The following is a 26,617-nucleotide window of genomic DNA, read 5'->3' on the forward strand; positions in this document are numbered from 1 at the left end:
TGTTGTAGGAATCTGTTTTTTTCTGGGGCCTTACAAAGTAAGTGACGTCTATCTTATAATAAAACTATTGACATAGATGAGGTTAGACTTTCCCACCAAAATACCCGTTCAGCGCAACTTCCACGTATTAACTTTGTCAAATATATAATGCAAATATAATCTGAATCTTAAACACTTGTCGAGAAGGCGACATCTATATGTGCTTTATGAATCATTAGGGAGTCACTATATTTGACCGTGTTTATTATAATATAGGAGTAGCAGACGAACATGCAGTGCACCTGATGGTAAGTGGCTACTGCCATTCGAGGACATCTGTAATCAACCCTAGATAAGATCCTCGGCGCATCTGTGACCGACCTCAGATCTGAGGTCGCGAGGACCTCAGATAGATACGCCGCTACCCCATGAGGACTATGTTGAAGTATTAAAAGTTTCTTTGTTTCGAATCGAACGACGAGGCGTTTCAATTTAGTCCTGAAGTAGTAGACATACTCAATATAGCGTTTCGTACCCAAAGGGTAAAAACCATAGATATATTATGGCAGTAGGATAATATATCTATGGTAAAAACGCAAGACTTTACAAAGCCTCCGCTTCTTGTCCGTCTATGACAGATGTCTATCTCTAAAACCGTAATATATACATAGAATAACAATAATAGATAGACACTTGAATTTTACAGATTATGTATAACAGTGGACGCTATAACAACAAATACTAAAAATAAAAAGGAGAAAACAAATGGGTGTCGCCTATACACACGCCACATACACTACTTTTCGAAATCGATATTTTTAGAGGTTTTTTGTTTTATGTATTGAACCGTACTAGGTAGACAGTTCAAATTTTCACAATTCATTTACTTAATAACTGCTATAAGTTATTATAAAATAAAAATACAAAAACATGAAAATTTTGGTGGTACGGAACCCTCCGTGTGCGTGTTCGACTTGCACTTGGCTAATTTAAATAATTGGCCAAGTGCAAGAACTACCTTACCGTTGTCCAGTTAGATATAGGAACTCTCACATAACGGAAGTGAACTTTACTTACTGGGTAAACCCATTCATTAAAGTTATTGCAACGTCATTAGGCACTAGTAGTGCGTAGTCATGCTACCTAGATTAGGTCTCAAGGTACTTTTTTACCTTCTATACAGGGTTACTGATAATTCGATACATTGCCTTGGAGGGGTAAAAGTAGAGCTCATTTGCAATAGGTTTTGTCATTAAGTACCCTAGCCGATAGTGATTTGTTTTTGAGATATTCAAGTTTTTGTGTTTTTATTTCTAAGTACCGAGATCGGGCAAAAAATAAAATGCTCCTAAGTGAATGTCCTATTTTGATCCTACGTTTGGGCATAATCTTATACTAGCTAGTGAAATAGGGCTATTATTTTAATAATTTGTACAATACATTCACTTAGGAGCATATTATTTATTGCCTGAAATCGGTACTTAGAAATAAAAACACAAAAACTTGAATATCTCAAAAACAAATCACTATCGGCTAGGGTACTTAATGACAAAACCTATTGCAAATGAGCTCTACTTTTACCCCTCCAAGGGAATGTATCGAATTATCAGTAACCCTGTATATAAAAATGTAGTATGTATATCTTTTTTATATAATAAAGGAGTAGCAGACGAGCATGCGGTCTGATGATAGGTGGCTACAGATAGGATTCCTAATATTTCTTTTATTTATTTTCATCCGAAAGTTCCTAAGGGAAAAAAAATCAATATTTTGAACAATAATGAAACTTAATCGGTTTATTCAATACACGAATTTTCTAATAATTTTATCCCATTCTCCACATCAGCATCGTTAGGATTAACTTTTCTTTGTGTGATTTTAGCATATTTTTTATTTTCAAAATGTAATATTTTATCTTACTAAGGTCGAGGTGAATCGCGTGCTGTATTTATATTAAATTTATTATCACAACATATTTATTAAAATGTAATCAATCGTAATTTTCCTGTTACGAGTTTTTCTCATCTATTTCCCTAAAACATTATCGTGATAATGTGAATGGAATGATTTGCAGTTAATTAATAAAATAACATTATCACTTGCCCAAACTTGCCTAAAAGTTCTTTAAATAATTGACCGGTTATAAAAAAAAGGGTTCTGTGCCACCGGACTTTCATTTATTTTTATTTTGAAAATTTGTATTAATTTAATTCTGAAATTTTGAGCTGACTACCTATTGCGATACAGTGATAGTGGCTAAGTAACTCGGCCTCTCGATCGAGGGGTCCGAGGTTCAAATCCCAGGCACGCACCTCTGATTTTTCAAAATTATGTGCGTATTATAAATTAATTATCACTTGCTAAACGGTGAAGGAAAACATCGTGAGGAAACCTGCGTACCTAAGAGATTTATGAAAAAAAAACCAAAAGTATGTAAAGTCTACCAATACCTACGCACTCGGCCAGCGCGGTGGACCATGGCCAAATCCTTCTCATTATGAGAGGAGATCTGTGCCCAGCAAAAATGGGTTGCTGATGATGACCTATTGCGATTCAACAGCTAAAGCGAAAAATAACCGTTTCTTATATAGCGACCCCCATAACTTTCAAGTTTTTTTTTTTTAATTTTTAGTATTTGTTATTATAGCGGCCACCGTTTCAAATGTCTAATCTATTACGGTACAAGAAATAGGGTCCTGTGATAACCGGGCAGCTGTGGGATCCGTTTTTACTCTTAAAATTCAGAACCCTAAATCTGAAAGATGTGTGAGTCTACTACTACTTGGTCAGCCCCTCTCACTGAAACAGTAAGGAATTGACAACAAATTAAAATAACTAAGATATATAAGCGGTAGTGACTTGCCACCAAGTGGCCTACATGGTCGTTAGCTACTTCAATTTAATAGAAAATGTAACAAATTTAGACCATAAACCCCGGTGGGGTCAATCCGGAACCAAGCGGTGATTGTGCGCAAGCGCCGACTTCCTCATTACGTACCCAATTATTCACCCCAGTCCTAATTACGTAACGATGTCCAGTGTTTCTTAGTTTCATGGACCCTTGACCCTCTGTTTTATTGGTCAAGGTACAGAAATAAAATCAATGTACCTATACATTAGTCCGTCAAACTTTTGTATGCGTGTGGCAGGGGACGAATTTTAACGATTATATATTCGTCGATGTTTGGTAAAATAATAGAAAGTTTTATTTTAATATAGTAGTAGCAGACAAGCATGCAGTCCTCCTGCCACACACACAGATGTTGATTACAGAGCCAACCTCAGATAAGATTAGATTCCTCTCTGAGGTCGGCCATAGAACGCCTCGGATAAATATGTCGTTTCCCTTAAGGTGTGGGATTGTAGTAATAGTGTAAGCCCTAAGTGTGGCCCTTCAAAACAGAACAGAGTAGCGCATTGCTATTATTAGGCAGAAATAAGTGTGGCGGTGGTGAAAGTGTTCTACCACCTTTAAAACATGACAAACGATCGTTCATGGCATTAGACAATAAATAAATAACATTGTTTTTCTAACAGTCTGTGGTTATCTACAGTTATAGATTACCTGTAAACGTAACCATGGTAACATTGTAAACACGCCGCCCTATTCCAAATATTTTGATAGTTTTGATACATTGTTTTGTCCTTTTAGTGTTTAGATAACTTTTAAAATGGAGCAAGGAGACGAAGAAGAGACCTTTGGGGAAGCGATGACCCTCGGCGCTGAGACCACTGAAGCTGAGAAGGAATATGCTAAAGTAGGTTTTAAATCGTCCTGCTTTTAAATTCTTTCCGGGGTCAGATAATTTGGAGATGTGAAGACTCTGGGACAACGAAGGAGCCCTAATTATTTTGATAAACATTTTTATTCCGTCAAGTCCCTCAATAGTGCTAACAATTAAAATTATTAATTTATTATTGGAAATGTACAACTCATATTTATTTATCTACAATAATAACATAATAAAAAAGTACAAAAATAATATATAAATCATGTTTAAAAAAAATCAAATAAAATTATTTCAACAAAGAATGTACTTAGTATTTATTGCAAGTACAAATTTTGTAAATCTGCCAAAAAAATACTGTTTAGAAAATACTTTGCAGACACGTCGAAAGTTGGATATATTTTTTCTGTATTATAGGGACCCCTCTCTTATGGAGGCCCCGGGACAATAGTCCCAGTTCATCATCAACCCATTACTGACCCAATGCTGGGCACGGGTCTCCTCTCATAATGAGAAGGATTAGGCCATAGTCCACCGCGCTGGCCAAGTGCGAATTGGTAGACTTCACATACCTTTGAGTTTTTTTTATTAATAAATCTCTCAGGTATGCAGGTTTCCTCACGATGTTTTCCTTCACCGTTTAGCAAGTGATAATTAATTTCTAATACGCACATAACTTTGAAAATCAGAGGTGCGTGCCTGGGATTTGAACCTCGGACTCCTCGAATCTAGAGGCCGAGTTTCTTAACCACTAGGCTATCAATGCCGTCATGGTCCCATTTGCCTTCCCCCAAATCCAAATGTGTATGGGGCTTATCACAGATGTAAATGGGCAGAACATAGCAGCACCAGGTGGACTGCTTCCGAAGTCTAATTTGTAAATTAAATTATCCATCAGGTATTGGACCAATTACGAGAAGCAGAAGGCTTGAAGCTCTACTCTGATGTGTACACGAAACTCTACGACTCTTACTATCAGCTCAAGGAGGAAAATATGGCGCATCAGGACACGATTAATAGCCTTCAGGTACTACGCCCAATTTCGTACATTATTCTGATATGGAGGTTAAGTCTAAATTTAATTAAAAACGTCCTTAAAAAACATGTACCATTTAATAATTTAAATATCAATAAACGAAATACTGATAATCGTATTTGTACTTAGTGGTATATGGCTGCTTTAAATACGACGTTTTAATAATAAATTTTGATATAAGTATACTTTTATTACAAATAATAAATATAACAGTAATCTGCGCCTATTTATGTGAGGAACTTATGTGCAAAATGTAATTTTCAAATTCCAGTAATAGATTATCTAGCCCGTAATTAATATCAATCTTAACCAATTACTCTATAAATATAAATATATAAATATAAATCAAATAAAATTTCAAATGGTAGGGAAAATTTGATTACGATTCATTATTGCTAACGGGAGCAAATCTAGTCTTTTTCATAAGACGATCCGCTTAGCGGAACGGTCACCATACCGGTCTGACATGCAATAGGTCCTGGGTTCGATTCCCGACCAGCCAAAAATCTGAATGATTTTAGAATCTGAATGATCCGTTCTGGGCCTGGATGTTTGTGTATTCGTCTTTATATGTACAAAATAAATATGTATTTCTTTTCGAACGCAGACTAGGCTGGGCAGATTTGACGACACCGTTTCAGAATATCTTGCGGAGATCTCGGAGCAAAATAAAACAATTGAGAGACTGAGAGCTGAAATCGGTAAGTATGTTTTACACGAGTAAATACATTTATGAATGAATGAAAGGGAGATTGGCATTATGAAGGAAAGAATTATTGTAATGATGAATGAAATAATTAAAGTGTGAGTCAGTAATACCTACATTATATATGTTTGTAAAACAAGTGAACGACGGCATTCATGTATAAATAAAAAAATATGTGAACGTTGTAAATCGATAAGCACTGGTATTACACAAACAACCACAGAGCAAAATCAGTTAAACTTATATCGGCCTTTAATAGACCACTGCTTTTATAATATAGGAGTAGCAAACGAGCATGCAGACCACCTGATGGTAAGTGGCTACTGCCGCCCATGAACATCCGTAATTAACCCCAGATAGGATTAGATATTCCTACCAGAGGTCAACAGATGCGCCGCCGATGAGGACTAAGCTGGAACGCCTCGATTACATATTTCTCTCTTACCACACCCTTTAAACCAGAACACAGCAGCGCTTAATGCTGCTGTTATCAGGCAGAAATAGGTGTAGCGGTGGTGCCGCCGGAGTCGAACCACAGAGGGTTCTACCACCTTCAAAATATATCACAAGCTAAGATTTACGTTCAAGATTTCTAAATTGAAATGTGGATCATTCTCTGATCGGGTTTTAATTTTTTATACACTACATTGCAACCCCCCCGGGCCTGCAAATCTTGTATTTCCCCGGCATCAGTCCTGAACCATCTTAATCCAGAGGTTTTTGCCATCCTCTTCAGGTCATCCGTCCACTTGGTCAAAGGCGTTCTCTGCTCCTTTTTTCTAGCAGTGGTTCCACTCTAACACCTAACTTTACCACTTCATATCCTCACAAATAATAATCATTGTCCAGAGGAAGCGAAGGCCCTAGCGGACTCGATGCACGCCCGAGAGCTGGCCAGCGTGGAGAGTCTGGAGACCATGAAGAAGACTGTCACCAGGTTGGAGAAGGAGCTGGACGCCAGGAAACGAGCTGGTGATGATGACGCGTAAGTATGGAATGGACTTTCTTGCACCTATTCTCCATAGTAAAAACCTTCCGAAGCAACATCTTTCATTCATTAGGAATCAAATTTGAATAAGTTAGATTTTAATTTGAGTTATTATGCTAAATTGGTTGAACTACGAACAACCATAGTTGAATAACCACCATAGTGGTAGGGTCTACCGCTCTCGGGTGTATATCTATATAGATAAAAATGAATATTTGTCTGTATGTCCTTTATAGAATCGTAAACTATGCATTTGATCATGTGATGATATTTAGCAAAGTTGTGCATGAGCCCACGAAGGTTTCTGAGTTGGTACGACCAATTTTCGACAGACGGCGCCACTGTCATTCCAATGAAGGGATAGTTATCGCCAAACTAGTCCGCTCTGAAGTTGTTCAGAGCAGGTGTAGTCATACAATTTGCTTTGGCGACGCGACTCATTTCTATATTCAGAGCGGACTAGCAGTTTTACGCGGATTATACAAATTTTCAGGTATAAGTATACAGAGCATACACGTCGTGTTATTTTTCTTAAACGCGCGCGAAGCCACGGGTACTGCTAGTGCCTTATATGTATATCCACGTTATATAGGTACTAGAAATTATACGGTAAATCCGCGTTACAAAGCGTATGTTGTTTTTAAATTCGTGGGCGGTGTTTATTTATTAGTTGCCAATTTGCTGTAGGTTATATGTTACCTTTGACTGGTTGCCCTCCAGTGCAATTTGACCTCATTGTTATTATTAGACAGAATTAATTTGCACGTGTAAAAAAATGTATGCCACGACTGACATGTGGACAATGTTTTGTTTTGACTTACTCTATATTGATATGAAATTTAGACACTGAGCAATGATTCTAAATCAAAATATTTTGAGTTAAATTGTTTTTGTCCGTCAATCAATACCCGACGATCTCTTCGCAAGATGTTTCGCACAACACACAACTTTTCCAAAGAAACCTACAAAAATACAATATGAACGTTCGCTAAAACAACAAATGAAAGTGGACTAAGACGTCGTCGTTAATTTCTATAACGTACATAATATTGAAAAATCTGAGGTACCTAGGATTCCAATCTCAGACGCCTCGATCGAGAGGCTGAGTTATGAGCACTAGACTATCACTGCTAAGTACTTAAACTTTTTTTGCAAAGATAGGTGTAATAAACAAGCGGTGGACTGCACGTCTACTTTTATTTTATTTTTTTATAATATAGTAGTAGCAGACGAACATGCAGTCCACCTGATGGTAAGTGGCTACTGCCGCCCATGTACATCTGTAATCAACTCCAGATACGATTAGATATTCCTACCTGAGGTCAGCCACAGATGCGCCGTTACCCGTGAGGACTAAGCTGGAACGCCTCGGAAAAGTTTGTCCCTTACCACACCCTTCAAACTGGAACACAGCAGCGCCTAACAGTTGTTAGTAGGTAGGTAGAACTAGGTGTAGCGGTGGTGTCGCCGGAAAGGTTTCTACCACCTGCAACCTGATGATAAATATCACTATTGCTGATGGAAATTTGTGACCAATTCCAGGAGTTTAACTTAAAGCCGATCACAGATGCGCTGCCACTCTTGATGACTAAGACGTTCGCGTCATATGCAAGTGGTGGAATCCAAAACCCAAGAACTGCTTTACGCTAGACATACGTCTGTCGGTGATATCATCCCAGTCAAACGTTATGGCTATCTTCCATCATCTTCTAGTGATTTCAGTATTCATAAGTGTATTTTATACTTTTTTCACACTGCTTTTATCTATTTTATCCATTGTTTTATTTATTTTATCCAAGTGAGTAACAAATCGTTCCAATTTCCCAGAGGCGCCACTTCAGCCGTAAAAGAAAAGGAGAAGTTTGAAAAGGAAAAAGCCCGTCTCCAAGGCGAGCTGGACGGCGTGAAGCTGAGGCTGACCAACGCGCTGAACTTCATCGAGGAGTTGGAGCACAAGAACACCACCGCTGAGGAAGATATTGCTAAATTGGAGGAGCAACTGGAGGTAATACTCGTGAAATGGTAGATGGTATAGTCCGCGCCAAACTGCTAGTCCGCTCTTAATATAGATACGAGTCGCGTCGAATAGCAAATTGTAGATATAAGCGGGACGCAGACAGCGCGGGACCCTTCCCGCCGCACCCGTCCGCTGTCTGCTCTCTCCCACGGGTACATAGCTGCGTTAGTATGCCCTTACATTGCTACGGAGTATATGCTTGTAATTGTGCGCAACAACTTCAGAGCGGACTAGCAGTTTGGCGCAGTTTGGCGCAAAATTTTGAAGGTGGTAGAACCCTTTGTGGTTCGCCTCCGCCACACTTCTGCTTAGTAAAAGCAAGACACCACAGCCTCACTTATTTCTCTTTAATAACAGTGTTAAGCGCTGCTGTGTTCTGGTTTGAAGGGTAGTAAGAGAGATATAGGTTTCCAAGGCGTTCCAGATTAGTCCTCAGGGGTAGCGGCGGATCTGTGGCCGACCTCAGGCAGGAATCTAACATTATCTGGGGTTGATTAGAGATGTCCATGAGTGGCAAAAGCCACTTGACGTCAGGTGGACTGCATGCTCGTCTGCTACTCCTATATTATAGAGAAAAGCTTAGCCAAGTCATTCCAACTTAACCTGAGGGTTAGCAAGGCATCTGTGTCCGATCTGGAGTAGGAATCTAATCTTATCTAGGATTACATTAGTCCATATGTAACAGTAGCTATGTACTTGCGATGACGTGGAGTGCATGCTCGTTTGAAAATGTAAGTTTGTTTTTAACAACTTTATTTATCTTTTAAACTAGACAGATAAAGGTTTAGACTAGTCTGGTGTAAAAAGGTCGACTAGTAATGATTAGCATTAAGTCGCCTTTCCACTATTTGAAGGATATGAGTGTGTGTGAAAGTGAAAAGGATATTACCTATTAACTATCAAACACAGACCTAGAAATATATGTAATGTTCTCGAAAGATACGTACGCATAAATCTTAGTGACGTGCTGTGTTCTGTTTTGAAATTACTTAGATATATATTTTTTTTATATTATAAGAGTAGCAGACGAGCATACAGTCCACCCGATGGTAAGTGGCTACTGCCGCCCATTGACATCTGTAACCAACCCCAGATAGGATTAGATATTCCTACCTGAGGTCGGCCACAGATGCGCCGCTACCCCTGAGGACTAAGCTGGAACGCCTCGGAAAAGAACCACCTTCAAATACTTACGATACTCATACAAGAATCAATACAACTTAGTCCACAGAAGTAGCACCGCTATAACCGCAGGTATTTTTATAATATAAGAGTAACAGACGAGCATGCAGTCCATCTGATGGTAAGTGGTGGAAACTGATTCGAAGGCGGTAGAACCCTTTGTGATTCAACCTGCGGCACCACGGCCATACCTATTTCCACATATAACAGCAGTGTTAGGCGCTGTTGTGTTCCGTTTTGAAAGGTGTGGTAAGGGAGACAGACTTTTCCGACTGATTTTAAAAATTCTTTCACTATTCGAAAGCTACATTATCCATGAGTAACATAGACTATATTTTATATAATATATCTTTGATAAATAGATTTTGAAGCGGTACAAAATTTTGCTGGGTCAGCTAGTGCTATATTTGACTTTTCTAATGCTTTTAACACGGTCGACCACGATATTCTACTAGCCTACCTTTCCCATCTCCAACTTTCCACCTCTGTCTTGGATTGGTTCTCTTCTTATCTTCGCGGACGCCAGCAATCCGTCTGTATGGGCAATAATACCTCAGATTGGGCTCATTTAGAGGCTGGCGTGCCGCAAGGCGGTATTCTCTCACCATTACTATTTTCTCTATTTATTGACTCCATAACCTCTGTTATCAACTGTTCGTATCATCTGTACGCAGATGACCTGCAACTTTACGCTCAAGCAGATGTGGATAGTCTCCGTAGCGCAATTGATACAATTAATCTCAACTTAAGTGCCATTTATAACTGGTCATTGCGCCATGGGATTTCAGTTAACCCTGCCAAATGCCAAGCGACCATCATGGGTAGCTCAAAACCGTTAGCAAAGGTCGATTATAGCTCTCTACCACCTTTTTTATATAACTGTACTCAAATTCAGATAGCTCAAACAGTTAAGAATCTTGGTCTTTATATTGACAGCTCCTTGACTTGGCATCCGCAAGATGTGGAGGTATGCCGTAAGGTCAACGCCACTCTGAGATCACTGTATCGTCTAAAACACTATCTTCCGACTAAGACCAAGCTTATGCTTGTGAACAGTCTTATTCTGCCTACTATTGATTATGCAGATGTGTGCTACCCAGATCTGACTGAAGCTCTTCTTAATAAACTAGAGCGCCTTCTCAATAATTCTATTCGATTCATATTTGGTTTCCGAAAATATGATCACGTCTCTCTATTCCGTCGCCAACTTAAATGGCTAACTATTCGTCAGAGGCGTAACTCTAGGGTTCTCTTCCTTCTTTATTCTATCTTACATGATACTAATACTCCTTCTTATCTGAAGGATTCTTTCCAGTACCGGTACTTAACACACGATAAAACGCTTCGGTCATCTCATAATTTAAAAGCAGATATTCCATCACATAACAGTGGCTTCTTCCATTTCTCTTTTACTGTTCAGGCAGTTCTGCTCTGGAACGCCTTGCCCGTGCACATCAGGAAAGCAAAGCAAAAGCAAAGCTCCAAGCAAAGCCGTATTTAAAAAACTTGTCCGAGAACATCTGAGCACCTCGTCTGACAGATAAAGCATTTTTATTACCACCTATATAATATATAGTTATATATTTTTTATGTATTGCTATATTTTAGATATATATATGTTTATATAATATATATAATATATTTATATTTATATTTAGACTAAGTATTATAATGTTTTCTGTTATTTAACACCTGCCGCAAACTTTCTGCATTCACCAAGGGTTGACTGGTAGAAAATGCCATCAGGCATTATGTTTTGCCCTTTTGTAGCTTAACTTTCTGTTAGTGTTACAATAAATAAATAAATAAATAAATATAAAGATTAAAGCACGAATATGCAAAATTACATGATTTTAGATACAGCGGTTTGGGCTAGACATTGATCTCTGGCATATTATGTACCCTTATCATTTTTTTATATATGTATTTATTTTATATACAGGTAGATAACGGACGTTAAGAATAAATGTACTTAGCAAATTTCATTGCAAAATATTACGTGGTCGCATGCAGGCATGCACTTCCGGACACATTCTTAAACAATTGGCCAAGTGCAAGTCGCACTCGCACACAGAGGGTTCTGTACAACCAAATTTTCATTTTGTTTTTATTTTTAGTATTTGTTATCTTTACATGGTGCCATAGATAAAGCTGAAAACGCCGAAAAATAGTGGTTTAATACCTCCTTTTATTTCCTATTACGGTTCAATCGATAAAGCGGAAAACGTCGAAAAATAGCGGTTTCTTATTTATATTCAACTATTATTATTTTTAGTACTTCTTGTTATAGCAGGTACCCATATACATATATACTCTTTAAAAAAAAGTATCTATTTACGGTTCAGGGGCTACAACCCAGTGACAGACGGACATACAACGAAGGCTTAGTAATAGAGTACCGTTTTTACCCTTTGAGTACCGAACCCTAAAAGGGTACCATTAATATAGCATTATATTTAAAAACTGGTTGTAATTTAAAAATTTTGAGTTGAAAGAAAACCTTTAAGTTTATTATCAAGGTTTGCGGAACTAAAGGCGAGTGCACATTCGATTAAACGTTAAGTTATTGTGTTGACAATAAAATTGAGTCACTTATAGGCGATTTAACAATTCACTTCGGATTTATCGATACGGATATCAAATTCAACATGCAACATAATAAACTGATATCGTCAAAGTTTTTTTTAATATTAGGTATTTATGTTGCCATTTAATATGATATTAAGTGAGAATGATACCGATATACGATATTGATACCTTATATTTAAAAAAGGTAGTATATCAAAACGATATATTATGTACCTACGTACAACATAATTTTGTATATAAATTGCGTTAAAACATTGAAGCGTTCTTTAACATTCATCGAAAAATCACCAGACACCAAAACATTTTCGTTACAAAAATCTGCGTTCGTCTTAAAAACTCTAGTCTGGAAGCACCTTTATGTATATCTTAAGTAATGCGTCGAAATTGCTACTAAGCTGTAGTATAGTGTATTAATTATAATTTTATAATCAATATTTATTTTTATGATTATATTGATAATGAAAAGATATTTTAAAAATGAAGAGATATTTTAAAAATGAAAATATCTTTTCGGAAATGACTCCCATTGTAATTGGAGTTTCTTAGAGATGTCTGTAGGTGGTCTTATTATTGAGTAGTTTACATACTTTAGACCACTTACTAGGCAGAAAGGCAAGAAGCCAAGACCGTAAAATACTATTTAAAAAAAATGACCACTTACTATGAAGACCTATTTCAAGTAGTTTACATACTTACCTTTTTATTACCTTTTTTTAATTAGACGTAGCAGGCAAGCATACAGTCCACCTGATGGTAAATGGCTACTGCCGCCCATGGGCATCTGTAATCAACCCCAGATAGGATTAGTTATTCCTATCTGAGGTCGGCCACAGATGCGCCGCTAACCCTGAGGACTAAGCTGGAACGCCTCGGAAAACTCTTTCTCCTTTACCACATCCTTCAAACCAGAACACAGCAGCGCCTAACACTGCTGTTATAAGGCAGAAATAGGTGTGGCGGTGGTGCCGCCGGAGTCGAACCACAAACTCTACCACTACTTTCTACCACCTTTAAAATGTTACCAGAGGGTACATGCAGATTGTTCGACACATTACAAAACAAAATCGTTCTTTACAATTTTTTATGACCAATTAAAAAAATATAATTTGGTCTGACGCAACACGTTCAATGTCTGGAACTATAAATGGGGCATAATAAGGTGGATTTAAAAGAAAGTTCTCAAAGGTAAGATAAGTCTACCAATACGCCAGCGCGGTGGACTTTGGTCTAATTCTTCTCATTTTGAGATCAGACCTGTTACCAGCAGTAGAACTAGTAATTGACGACGATATATGACTTCAGTTCCAATAATTACATATATAATTACTGTGCTTTATTTAATTAGATTTTTTTATTCTCAGGAAGCCGAAAACAATGCAGTAAGACAGAACCGCCTAGTGGATCACTTGAAAGATGAGAGTGCAACCCTTAAGAATGAAGTTGAAAACAGAGGAAACACCATCGCCCAGCTTAATGATAAGGTGAGATTTACAAAAAGTATACTTTTCTGAATATTGTGAAAACAGAAGTCGTAGCTGAATAACTATCATTACCTCAAATAAGAAATAATTTAGCCAATGTTACTCCCACAATTTAGACGATTCCAGTAGAGGATCTCATATGTTCGAATCCGTCAAGTTTTTGGGCTGTAGTGCGTGTCAAAGAATGAGACATACATGCATATATACGCTTGAAAAACATTACCTTCCTCAGGCAGATAAAAGCAGTGATAGCGTAGTGGTTAACTCGGCCTCTCAATTGTGAAGTGCGATGTTCGAAACCCAGGCGTATTAGAAATTAATTATCACTTGATTCGACGGTGAAAGGACATCGTAAGGAACCTACATGAGAGATCGTAAAAAACCTGTAAACACGTAACTATAAATTTAAAATGACATACGCCCTAATATAGCAGACCAATTATTTTTAATGTATCCTAAAAATATAGGTATCAAACAAAACAATAACAATATTTAATACTATAAATATATAACAATAAAAAGGCTTTTTTATAAAAATAATACGAAAAAGTTTGTTTTTAAATATACATTTATTTATATTAAATCCACTTATTTTATGTAATTAATGTGATAATTTATTATAAGTTTACTACCATTCCTTCGAAAGTGCCTATATCTTAGGTCTGTGTCAATTAATTGTTGATAAATTAATTATGCTTATAACGATTTATTGATCTTGCGCTTTTTATTAATTATAATATAATTCATTTATGATATATTTGTGCGCCTTGAAACATTACACACACTCACACACATATATAAACATTACACTGCACGCACACATATATAGTGACTGTATTTATAACGTAAAATTTAAATTCATTTTTTGCTATTATTTTTATATTATTACGGTATTACATTACATAAATAAATAAAGCTGGGGATTTAGTAAATTATATAATTAAATAATTGGCCATGTGCAAGTCGAACTCGCACACGGAGGGTTCCGTAACACTAAAATTTTGATATATTTTTAAATTTTAGTATTTGTTGTTATAGCTACCATCCCTTAATATACTCTGTAAAAATTTCATGTACCTATCTATTACGGTTGAGGAGAGCCCTGTGACAGACGGACAGACAGCGCAGCCTTATTAATAGGCAGTGGCGATTTAAGAACAGTGTAAAAAGCTGTGTAAAAAGTTGATTTGATTTTACGAGTACAAAATTACAAAAGTGTCTTTGACTTATTCACAGAAATATACGTATGATTCTGTTGACACTTATTTTAACAACTTTATTTGTTGGTCCGTAAGATCAGGTGCCTGAAGTGGACCGCCGCTTCCACAATTAGTCCATTAGAGGTAATAGGGTTCCATTTCTACCCTTTAGGTACGGAACCCTATTAAATAAAATGTAATTTGACAGTTGACAAAAGCCGAGAAGACGATGGACCGTCGCGACAGGCAGCTGAAGGACATGGGCCACAAACTGGAGGTGGCGCAACAGGAACAGGAGGCCGCGTCCAGCAAGGCCACGCAGCTGAGGGAGCAGCTCGACCTCACTAACGCGGAGTTTGACAAGACCAAGCAGAGTCTCGTTCATACTAGTAAAGAGTTGAAGGTGAGAATCCATGAAGATACCATACGCTAACTAATATTATTAATGCGAATATAGCTTAGCAGTGATAGCTATGAAAGTCGGCCTCTCGAACGAGGGGTCCGAGGTTCAACCTCTGATATTTTTAAGTTATGTGCGTAAGTATTAGAAATTAATTATCAATTGCTTAAAACGGTGAAGGAAAACATCGTGAGGAAAGCTGAATACCTGAGAGATTTATATAAAAAAAATCTCAAGTATATGTGAAGTCTACCAATACGTACTTGACCAGCGCAGTGGACTATGGCCTAATCCTTCTCATTCTAAGAGGAGACCCGTGCCCAGCAGTGGGACAACAATGGGTTGATGACGAATATAGTTTGTTCGTTTATTAGAATTTCACGCCTTAATTACTCAACCGATTGTCATGAAATTTTGTACACATGGAGTCAGGGGTAAAAAATGCATAGGTATAGAGTACGTTTTATCACAAATAAACGAGTGATAGATAAAAACGTAAACGTAAAAGTAAAGTAAGTGCCTAGTAAGTCCATTAATCTCTCTGCTCTCTCTTACGAGTAAGAGAAACATACTTTTCCAAGGCATTCTAGCTTATTCCGCAGGGGTAGCGGCTCATATTTGGCCGATCTCTGTGTCTCAAGTGGACAGGATGCTCGTCTACTACTCCTATATTACTAATCTTTCAAATTAAGGGTACAGTTTGGTATTTTAGAACATGATAGACGACGGTAACAGACTCCGCAACGAAGTCTCCAAACTGACGAAGCACGGCGTGCAGCAAATGAAGAAATACCAGCTACTCGAACAGAACAAGGCCGGTGTTGAGGCTGAACGGTAAGAATTGTTTTGGTTATATTGTTTAAGTAAGTAGTGATAGGTTTAAAATTCGACATATCAAGCACCCCTAGCGTGAGATGTCGAATTTTGTAAGTGTGCATTGATAGCTTCGCGGTTATAAATACGTCATTTTAATCGGGATGTCTGATGCGCTCAAATCACGGGTACATACATCTAATTTTTCAAATGATCGTATCATGCGTTTTAGAAATTAATTATCAATTGCTTAAAAACTGTAATGGACAGTGGCGGATTTACCAGCAGGCTGAGTAGGCTTCAGCCTAGGGCGGCAGATTTTTGGGGCGGCAAATTTGGGGACCGAATTTTTCCATGTTTTAAACGTGTCATGAACTGGCGTGACGACCAAAAATAAAACGGGAACCGTATCATGAGCCGGTGCGGCGAGTAAGTAAAAAAGGGAACCGTGTCACGAGCCGGCGTGACGAGCAAAAAAAAAAAACGGGAACCGTATCATAAGCCGGCGCGACGAGTGTTCTGACCCGACGTGGCGAGCAAAAAAAAATAATGGAACACATCGTAAGGAAACTTACATGCCTGAGTTCTTGAGTGAAAAATCTCAGCTGTGTATAGTAGGGGCCCGAGATTAGAATGTGCGTGTAAAAAATTAAGTTTGGTGAATAATGTCTACCAATTCGCAATTGGGCTGAGTGTATTGCTGTTATTAGACATACGAGAAATGAATTGCAGTTAAAATATCTGTACTATCTCAAAATCAGCATCAGTATTTCTCACTCTGAACATTGATTCGTGCCAAACTGGGGGTCAATAATGGATTGATGGTAACGATGATGATAAATTAGATGTTTTCCCCAGAAACCAGCTCCGGAATCAGGTGAGCGTGATGGAGCGCGAGATCATGCTGAACAAGAAGCAGGCGGAGGCTGATCGGCGGGACATCGAGAACCTCAACCGAGAGAAGGATATCCTCAACAAGAATATGCAGAAGATACAGAGTAAGTACCGTTCAAAGCATTTAAGGAGCAGTTTTAGAGGTCAAAAGCAGCAACAGCCTAATGGTTAAAAAAATCGGCGTCTTGAAGGAGGAGTCCGAGGTTCAAATCCTCGGCGCGCACCTATCGTTTTTCAAAGTTATGTTCATTATGCGTATTAGAAATGGATCTGTAAAAAAATAAAGCAAGTTTTCTAAGGTATGTGAAGTCTACCAATTCGCACTTGGCCAGCGCGGTGGACTAAGGCCTAATCATTCTCATTCTGAGAGGAGACCTGTGCAGCAGTGCGACAGTGATGGATTGACGATGAGTGATATTTTTTTTAAATAAGGGGCACATTAAAAACATGTTATCTTTAAATATTTTACTTGTATGTCAGACGGGCTTATAAATATCATTCTAGGATAAGAAGCTTATAACCATCCCACCATCACTACAGTCCCAAAGATCAGATTCCTATTAAGAGAGGATAGGTTTCGTTATAATAATTTATTATATAGAACACAAAAAGTCGTCAAGATCTCCTTCTGGAACAAGGACTAATGTTTTCAATTGGTAGACTTGATATACAATTGTCTTGTGTAGGTAGTTGTATTGTAGAAATGAATGGATTTTCTCACGATGTTTTTCCTTTATAGATAAAGGAGCGAATAAAGTTAACCTTTTTATAGTGTCATTGACACACTTTGCAGATTATCCAAATTATATAAATATAATTTTATTTATTGAAATATTAATTTTATTTTGGTTTTTTGTTAAATATCATGTCTCCTACGAATGAAACGATTAACGTTCTTACATTAAAAATAAATTCTAATGTAAATATTTAATTACCTGCATACAAGATGACTTTCTGTATCTAAGTGTAAATAGTGAATATCATAAAAGTTTTTATTTTACTATTTATTTATTTTAATTTTCTCATAAATACACAAAAATGATAAATCGCGTCAATTATTTATTTTCCGCGAATGTGTAATTTTTTCGTATTGTAGTTCAAAACTTTGTACTTTTTTTTAAATACTGAACACCCCTGGATATTTGTAATCAACCCCAGAGTCCTCCCTGAAGTTATATGCTAGATACTAGGACTAAGTTGAAATGCCTCGGATAAGTATCCCTTTTAACACCCTTCAAACCAGAACACATCAGCGCTTAACACTGTTATTATTAGACTGAAAGAGGTGTGGCAGTAGAGCCTCCGGAGTCGAACCACCAAAACTTTTATCATCATCATCAACAACCCATTACTGTCCCACTGCTAGTAGTCCAAGCGCTGACCAAATGAGTATTGGTAGACTTCACATACCTTTCAGATTATTTTTTTTATAAATCTCTCAGGTATGCTGGTTTTCTCACGATGTTTTCCTTCACCGTTTAGCAAGTGATAATTAATTTCTAATACGCACATAACTTTCAAAATTCAGAGGTGCGTGCCTTGGATTTGAACCTCGGACCCCTCGATCGAGAGGCCGAGTTTCTTAACCACTAAGCTATCACTGCTCTTAACTTTTATCAACTTAGATATTTTTCGGTATCTGTAACTATTCCACATTAGCATGTTACATCGTTCCCAGACGAAGCGCTGGAGAACTTGCAGGTGTTGAACCGTCAGGAGCAACGGCGGAAGCAGCTGGAGCACGAGCTGGAGGTGAGCGCCTCGCAGATATCCAAGCAGAGGCTCATCATCAGACAGCTGGAGAAGGATAAAGACAGGTTTGTAGTCTCGGAAGATTTTGGTTGTTCATAATTTGATTTGATTATTTAATGTAGAGATTGATCTTAAAAGTTTCTCAGAAACTATTTAGTAATTTATGCATGTATTCAAAATCTTGACCGATCTACCGTTGATATATTTTTCGGCAGTGTCACAACAAAGTACTCAGTAGCTTAAGCGATTCTACGCAACTAGTAGCTAGTAGTGACTAGTAGCCAACAAGCGTTCATAATAAGAGTTGTACCTGTAGAGGGATACAATTACGTTGCTGTCCTTGAAAGCTAAATTGAAAAGCGGCAATATGAATAACAATATGAAATATTTTAGTTGATTGTTATATGAGAAAGAGATGCAGATAAAGTCTGCCAAAAATAATTCTCAGGGGCAACGGAAACATAAACTTCTTCGGGAGTTCTTTTTCATCCGGACTTATTCCGATACAAATTATTTTTACAGAATGCTCGAAGAAGCGATTGCACTTAATGAGAAAATAGACGAAGTATCAGGTACGTGAAAAACAAATAAATCATTGTAATCATATATAGAGGAACTGTTTATGTTTGGGCAACAATTCCTTTTACTAAATTCATTTTTTTTATTCTTAACTAAATTCGAATTTAATTGCCTTATTGATCGCTTGCAGAGGAGGTCCGCCTCCGTACCGCCGACATCTTGGACCTAAAGAAGGCTTTGCGTGAAGAGCTGATCAAGGGCCGAAAGCTATCCGTGGCGCTGGACGCAACGAGAACTGAAAGGAACATGCTGCATAAAAACTATACAGAAGCCCTGGACGAGATCCAGGACTTGAAACAAAAGCTTAAGGTTCGAATTAAAAACATAATCCTTGGTAAAATATAAGTGGGGTTTTGCCAAGATTTCAAAAGATCTTCATATAAGTGTAGTAGAAAATCGGCAACAGTCCTTCTGATGTGGTTACTGTCAGAAACCTGTAAATAATAGCTAATATTTTTTTATGATATTGGAGTAGCAGACGAGTATGCAGTCCACCTGATGGTAATTGGTTACTGCCGCCCATGGACATATGTAATCAACCCCACGTAGGATTCCTACCTGAGGTCGGCCACAGATGCGTCGCGACCCCTGAGGACTAAGCTTCAACGCCTCGGAAAAGTACGTCTCCCTTAGCACACCCTTCAAAACGGAACACAGCAGCGCCTAACACTGCTGTTATTTGGCAGTAATAGGTGTGGCGGTGTTGCCGCCGAAGTCGAACCACAAAGGGTTCTACCACCTTCGAATAGTAATAGGATAGTGAGTGATGTCAATTAAAAATCTTAGGCGTTTTACCTTTCCTATTGCACTTGCCATACCCTTCAAATCAAAGTTCCTACAGCAACTTAGTCATTGATATAGCCGTTGCATTAGAAAGAAAGTTTGTCAGTTTATTTATCTGAAAGTTCAAAGATGAAATAACACTTCCATCAATTTTCTTCAAAACGTACTGTAAAAATGAATTTGCATCTCCTATTTACATCTTAATAGTAAAAATATATTCCCAGATGCTAGCATACCAAATAGAGCAGCTCAAAGAAGACATAAGCGGCAAGGAGAGCGGCCTCAAGACCTGTGAGGGCGCGCTCGCGAAGTGCAACAAGAAGAACGAGCAGTTGCGAAGTGAGCTGCAGGCTGGTGTAGTCAAGCTGTCGGAGGCCCGGGCTGATATCACCGCGCTTAGGCAAGAGGAGGCAAGGCTTAATAGGATTGTGCAGGTATATTTCACCACACGACATGACGTGATACAAATAAGATACGAAACAACGCTATATAATAGGACGCCATACAACAACAAGATAGTCACAATGACGAGAAGCTGCGCAATAAGATGTTGGCCAGCGCCGTAAAGCTGTCCAAAGCCGGGCCAGCCGACATCACCGCTCTTAGGCAAAATGAGGCCAGGCTTCATAGGATCGTTTAGGTTTACTATAACGCATGATGTGACGCGATATTAGTTTATACAATAAAATTTGATACAAGACGACAACGGAATGAAATACGATATGACAAGAATACGGTCAACTATAGCTTCATATGACTCCCGTGAAGACTCCTCCTCCTTTCCTTCCTCCATTGAAGACAAATGAAGGTATAAATTAGGGGTTAACTCAACTTTCGAACATTTTGAAACCACACAAATTTTAACATGATCTTGTACAATTTACAGGAGGGAGACACGGCGCGGGCGAAGCTCATGAAGGAACTGGAAGGATTGATGAATGAGAGAGATGTGGTAGGAGCCCAGTTGGTGAGGAGGAACGATGAGATATCGCTGCTGTACGAGAAGATAAGAATACTGGAGGTTACGTTGCACAGAGGTTTGTAGATAATTCATTATGAAGTGACCAAACGTCGTTATGGCTCAATTTGTTATTTCTTTATTAAGTTTTCAATTAGGAAGTGTAAGCCAATAGTCTTCAAAATGCGGACACAAAAATACAAAAACATTTTTTTTCTTTTTTCTTTTATATAAATAAACTACATATAATTAGGCGTTGTGTAAAAAGCATTGTTTGTAAAAACAATAGGTTCATTTAAGCGTTGTATTACGCCATAACGAGTAAAAGTTTCGGAATAATCATTGTCTCGTGTTCATTGATTTTGTTTTTGTTTCAAAGGTGAAAGACAATATGAACAACGGGTGGAGGATATACGACTTCTTCGACTGGAGATTATAAGACTGCGCAAAGAGAAAAATCTTCTCTCCAAGGGTATCGAGAATATGACCGACTTGAGGTTAGAGGTATGTGGATCGGAACAAGTATAGTGGAATAGACAAAGTGACCAAAAAGTTACCGAGATAAATATGCCCACCAAAACTTTATATAGTTCCGATTTCATTCCGCTTCAAGGTAATTTTATGTAAATTATATTTAGTGTTACTTTTACCTGAAACTTCCATCGTTAGCAAATAATTTCGGTTATTACAATCGGTGCAACCAAAATCCCGAGAGCGAAGAAACAACAAACTTTATCCTGCTTTCCCACGTTTATACTCGTATTATTTAAGAAAGAAATCCTATGCAAAATTTCACATTCAAGGACAAACAGTAGGTAATTATTGTATACATTTTAGGTAGCTGTCAAGCTATGAATTCGCTCAACGTAGTTATTTTCATTACATATCGACATGTTGCAGGTGTTCAACTTAGAGCGTGAACTGGGTCGAGAGCGGCTCCGAGTGAGGGCGCTGGAGGAAGCCCTGGAGACTCCGCTGAACGTCCACCGCTGGAGGAAGCTGCAGGGCACCGACCCCGAGAGCGTCCGGTTGACGCAGAAACTGAGACTTACTCAGAAGTAAGTTTTACGAACGTGTTTTAGCTGATAACAATTTTAGCGTTTAATTTGCTGAAAACTAAAGTTAAATCTTTTTTACGATTATAGTCCTTCACTAGGATCTCCTAAAAATTTTGGTTTATGAAGTTATAACACCAAGCGAATTTGCAATCCACCTGATTATCAACTCCAAATTGAATTTAAGTCTTATCGAGATTGGTCACTGATGTTTGGTTGCCCCTGAAGACTAAGTTGAAACGCCTTTTTACCCCACTACCAACGAAGGGTTAAGTTTTTCGCGCGTATCTTGTATGTTTGTCTTTCTTTCTTTATTCCTTCGGATCTAACAAAGGTCTAGATGAATTTCGAGAATTAAGGTGTCATTATATTCGTCTCCAATACCCGAGTGTCCTTATTCATACATCTATCTTCGTTTTTGGATGATATTCTAACCAAAATTTTACACTTTACATACACTAATTTTTTCTTTTTTCATTAATCATTTAAAAATCGCATTACGTACAGTTGTTACTTCTATTACCAATTTAAATTACCTTCCTACCCGCATCCTCATTACGGCCCAAATAGAATTCAATTACAAATAACTTAATTAGTTCTGGCTCGCGTTTAGAAAAATGTACGGTGATTATTCAGGTAATGAGTTTGGTATCAGACGTTGAATGGAGGATCGTGCTATCCTTGACTTTTCTACGCGAAATCATGAGGAGCAGTAGCGTGCAGTAGCCGTCAGGCAGTGTAATTAATTGGTTATAAAATAATATCGAGCTGACGCTTCGGTCTAGCGTCTCACGACATCCAATCGAACGGTTGAAGATTTGAGATTGTAAGTCAATCGCTTTGAATAAATCGATAAATTGAATGTTGTTACAAGATTATCTGGACAGTTTCGTTTGTATAAACACAAAGAGACTGTTTTTCTATTATGCGAGAACCATATTAGTCGGTCTAAAAGTGGTTATATTACAACCGCAATGTCCTCACATATTGATGTTTGTTCACTCTAAATTGACTCGAGATAGAGGTATCTATGTTAATAGGTTGTAGAGCCAGTGTGATGGACTGAGGAAGTATCACTGCCACACCCATTTTTAGCGTGAAGCGTTTTGGTGAAAGGGAGTAAATACCGGTTGATTGACGTATGAGGCGAATGTCTTAATGAGGAGTGGAAACTCATCATTAATTAGCTTCTGGTAGAACTGAGTTGATCACAACTTACCATAAGCAGCAGTGTCCATTTACAATGAAGTGGATTGCAAGGTCGTTTGCCACTTTATTCGTATAAAAAAGTTACACACAGACACTTATTTTATTTATTTGTATAGATACACTTATTAAACATTTCCACGATACTTTTATCAATGAATTAAACTCAATAACACGATCTCGTGACGACGCTGAATTCGTATTCAAAAGACCTTTAGCTTCGATGAATATTGGATTATTGGGTTTGTAGGTGTGGATAATGTTGATTAATAATATAATTGTTAGTCTAGATAAGAAAACAAAGATTTTTTAAATAATTATCCTCTTTTGAGCTCAGCATGGGGTTTTTAATAACGAATAATTATTTTGATGTCGATGCGAGGTCATTAGTAAATGATTGTGTTTCAAATCATTCTGTTTCCAATTATTAATAAACTAGTTTTTATTTCAATTATAGAAAACTATAGTGTTCTAAAAATAAATGAAGATCATTTAAAATATTCGCGCTGCAACGCTAGCCGCCATTGTTAAAATTGTGATGTCATAGCGCTAGTTATCGTTATAATAACGCATAGATACTGCATCACATTTTTGTTAATTATTGAAGTGAAATCCTCATTTTCATTTTTTTCTAAAATAGAGCGTAAGACTCCATTGTCTTTCTTCAAGGAAATAGTTACAATTAAGTATAAAGTTATCGTCTTAATTCTAGCGTTCATTGCCGACAATTTCTTCAAACCCAAAAGTAAACGATTCAAGTTGATGCCATTTTTTTTCCAGGAAAGTTTTGGCTCAGAGCGAAATGCTGGTATTGAAAGAACGGGAATTAAAGGAGACGAAGAATTTGTATAGTGCTGTTAAAGACATGCTAGCTCTGCAGCCCAGTCCAGAAATACAGGTAAGTCTATTGTTCACCATTCAGAAAACTATTTGTTTAGTTTAGATTTAGACTATCGAGTATTTAAGAAAATATAAACACATTTGTTGAAAATATTATCCTCTGTGATTTAATTCTGGCGGCACCACCGCCACACCTATTTCTGCCTTATAACAACAGTGCTGTTTCCGAAGTATTCTAGCTTAGTCCTCAACGTAAGCGGCGTATATGTGACCGGCTTCAAGTAGGAATCTAATTTCACCTGGGGTTGATTACAGATGTCCATGGACGGCAGTAGCAAATTACCATCAGAATGGACCGTATGCTCGTCTGCTACTCCTATATTCATTTAAATAAAATCGACGTATAGATGTTTTAAAATATTACATATCTTATTATTTCAGCAAACGTTAAATCGAACGCAGCGTGCACTCGCCCAGCGGACAACCAAAATGAAGTGCTTAATCGCCGGTACGTACATTACCGCACATTCAATATTGCGGTAGACCTCGCTTATATATTAATTTCCGCAGATGTTTCATTATAATCATTGAGGCGATTACTTTTAATGATTTTTAACGAACAAACCAACATGTAATACTAAGTGGACACTAGTAAGTAAGTAGATCTTCAATCAAAGGCTTCGTGCAAGTGTCTACTTACGACTTTACAGTTACTTTCAAGGCCTCTACTGCCTTATCTCGCTCTTTAAATCAAAAACATCAGCGATTAACTTTGCTGTTATAGAAACACTTGAGTAAATGAACACTCCATAGACAAAAAAACAAAGTGTTACATAATATATGTACCAGGCCTGAATAAGCTCGAACAAGTCGAAAATGCATACTTTCATTGCAGCTATTTGTGCTCTTTGGTGAGTTATTTAAAAAAAATGTGGTAATAAAGACCCGTCAACTTACTTATTTATTCACCCTATGAATAAACAATTTCAATGCTTATTATGATTAAAATATATAAAAATATTTGTATATTTAGGTCGGCTTACCAACATATTCACGCCCAGTATCCCTATGCAAACGTTAAATACAAAATGTATTCATTAAATGTAATGGACCTACGTATCCTTGTTATGTTCAGAGCTAAGTATGAGAGAGCGTCAAGTGACAGACCTAAGATTGGAGTTAGACCGAGTGAACGAGGAGCTCCATTCGTTCAAGCAACGCTACTTCGAGATGAAGCGAGCGCTGGACGCGGACGAGGCGCGCCGGCTGAAGGTGCCCGTGACTTCGTCGCCGGACACTGCTAAATAAATTGTACAAACTGTAGGAAGGGTATCTACCCTTCTAATATCTATTAAATGTATCTACTTATTTTGTACATGCCTTAAGTGGCATTACAAATTTTATCAGTATACCTAATGCTGTTTCACCAGAATGATACTGCGTCAAGTCAACAAATACTGCCAAAAACGTTAAAAAGCAATAACAGGGTGAATTTTTCAAATAGTTTCGGATTTGGCCCTGAAGGCCCATTTGAAAAATTCACCCTGTATACTGGAGGTGCATATTTAAATTTATTGTTTCCTGGATTAATAGAATATTATTTAACCTAGAGTGTAATTTTATGACAAATCTTATGAGTTGCTACAATAAATCTGTATAAAATCCGCCTGTATTATTTAGGGTCTTTATCCTATCATGCGGGTCCGTATACAACCACGTACTACTTGCATATGGTGTCAGTAATTCTTATTATGTCATGCGTGCCGCAATCATGCGTATAAAAAATCATTACCCTGAAAATACCCTTAAATTAAGGACTACGGTATTATAACGGGAACCTTACAAACAAATCACCTTTAGTACCCCTTAACTCTACCGTTAAAATCATAGGTTATTTCAGGATATGGTAAATAAATAAAGCTCTTTGAAAAATCCATTTATTTTATCGCCGAATTATTATTTATTTTTAATAAATCGAAATGAAGTGGAAAACTTGATATGTTTATTTTTTTAATAAGTTGATGAACATTTATTTTTATTACAAAAATATAACTTTATTAATGTCTTTACGTACAATTTTCTTGTGTTATGTACATAATATGTTACATTTTACAGCTGTTGATCTATGTAAGTCTTTCACAGCAAAACCAAGACAAATCAAAACTTAGTATTAAAATTATGATTATTTTTACAAGACTGGTAATGTGCCCGTAATTAATTAAAAATTGTTATTGTTATATCGAACCTTAGTATTGAAAATTGTCTGGGTTTTAGGAGTGTTTGTTACCTTTTTATGAATGTGTAAATTACTTTTATGTACTTTGTTATTTATTCTTAAGTATTGTAACTACTATTAATTATAATTAATATTCCAATATAATTAACGTACAAAATGGTGCCAATATTTTGATATAACTTATTTCCTGGCTAAA

General features: G+C 37.3%; 1 protein-coding gene across 1 annotated transcript; it reads left to right on the plus strand.

The window, feature by feature from the left end:
* Positions 1-3,558: 3,558 nt before the first annotated feature.
* On the plus strand, positions 3,559-25,590 carry LOC140745092 (cilia- and flagella-associated protein 58). Its single transcript, XM_073076868.1, has 19 exons — positions 3,559-3,737; positions 4,606-4,734; positions 5,351-5,444; positions 6,299-6,434; positions 8,265-8,442; positions 13,587-13,706; positions 15,114-15,308; positions 16,018-16,139; positions 16,977-17,116; positions 18,691-18,829; positions 19,287-19,336; positions 19,474-19,652; positions 20,351-20,560; positions 21,013-21,163; positions 21,464-21,588; positions 21,985-22,142; positions 24,126-24,243; positions 24,627-24,693; positions 25,321-25,590. The coding sequence occupies exons 1-19, from the start codon at positions 3,651-3,653 to the stop codon at positions 25,491-25,493; spliced, it is 2,571 nt and encodes an 856-aa protein (XP_072932969.1). The 5' UTR covers positions 3,559-3,650; the 3' UTR covers positions 25,494-25,590.
* The last annotated feature ends 1,027 nt before the right edge of the window (positions 25,591-26,617 follow it).

This window comes from Epargyreus clarus, unplaced genomic scaffold, assembly GCF_041222505.1.
Source record: "Epargyreus clarus isolate Ecla_fem2 unplaced genomic scaffold, WU_Ecla_fem_2.2 ptg000002l, whole genome shotgun sequence".
NCBI lineage: Eukaryota > Metazoa > Arthropoda > Insecta > Lepidoptera > Hesperiidae > Epargyreus > Epargyreus clarus.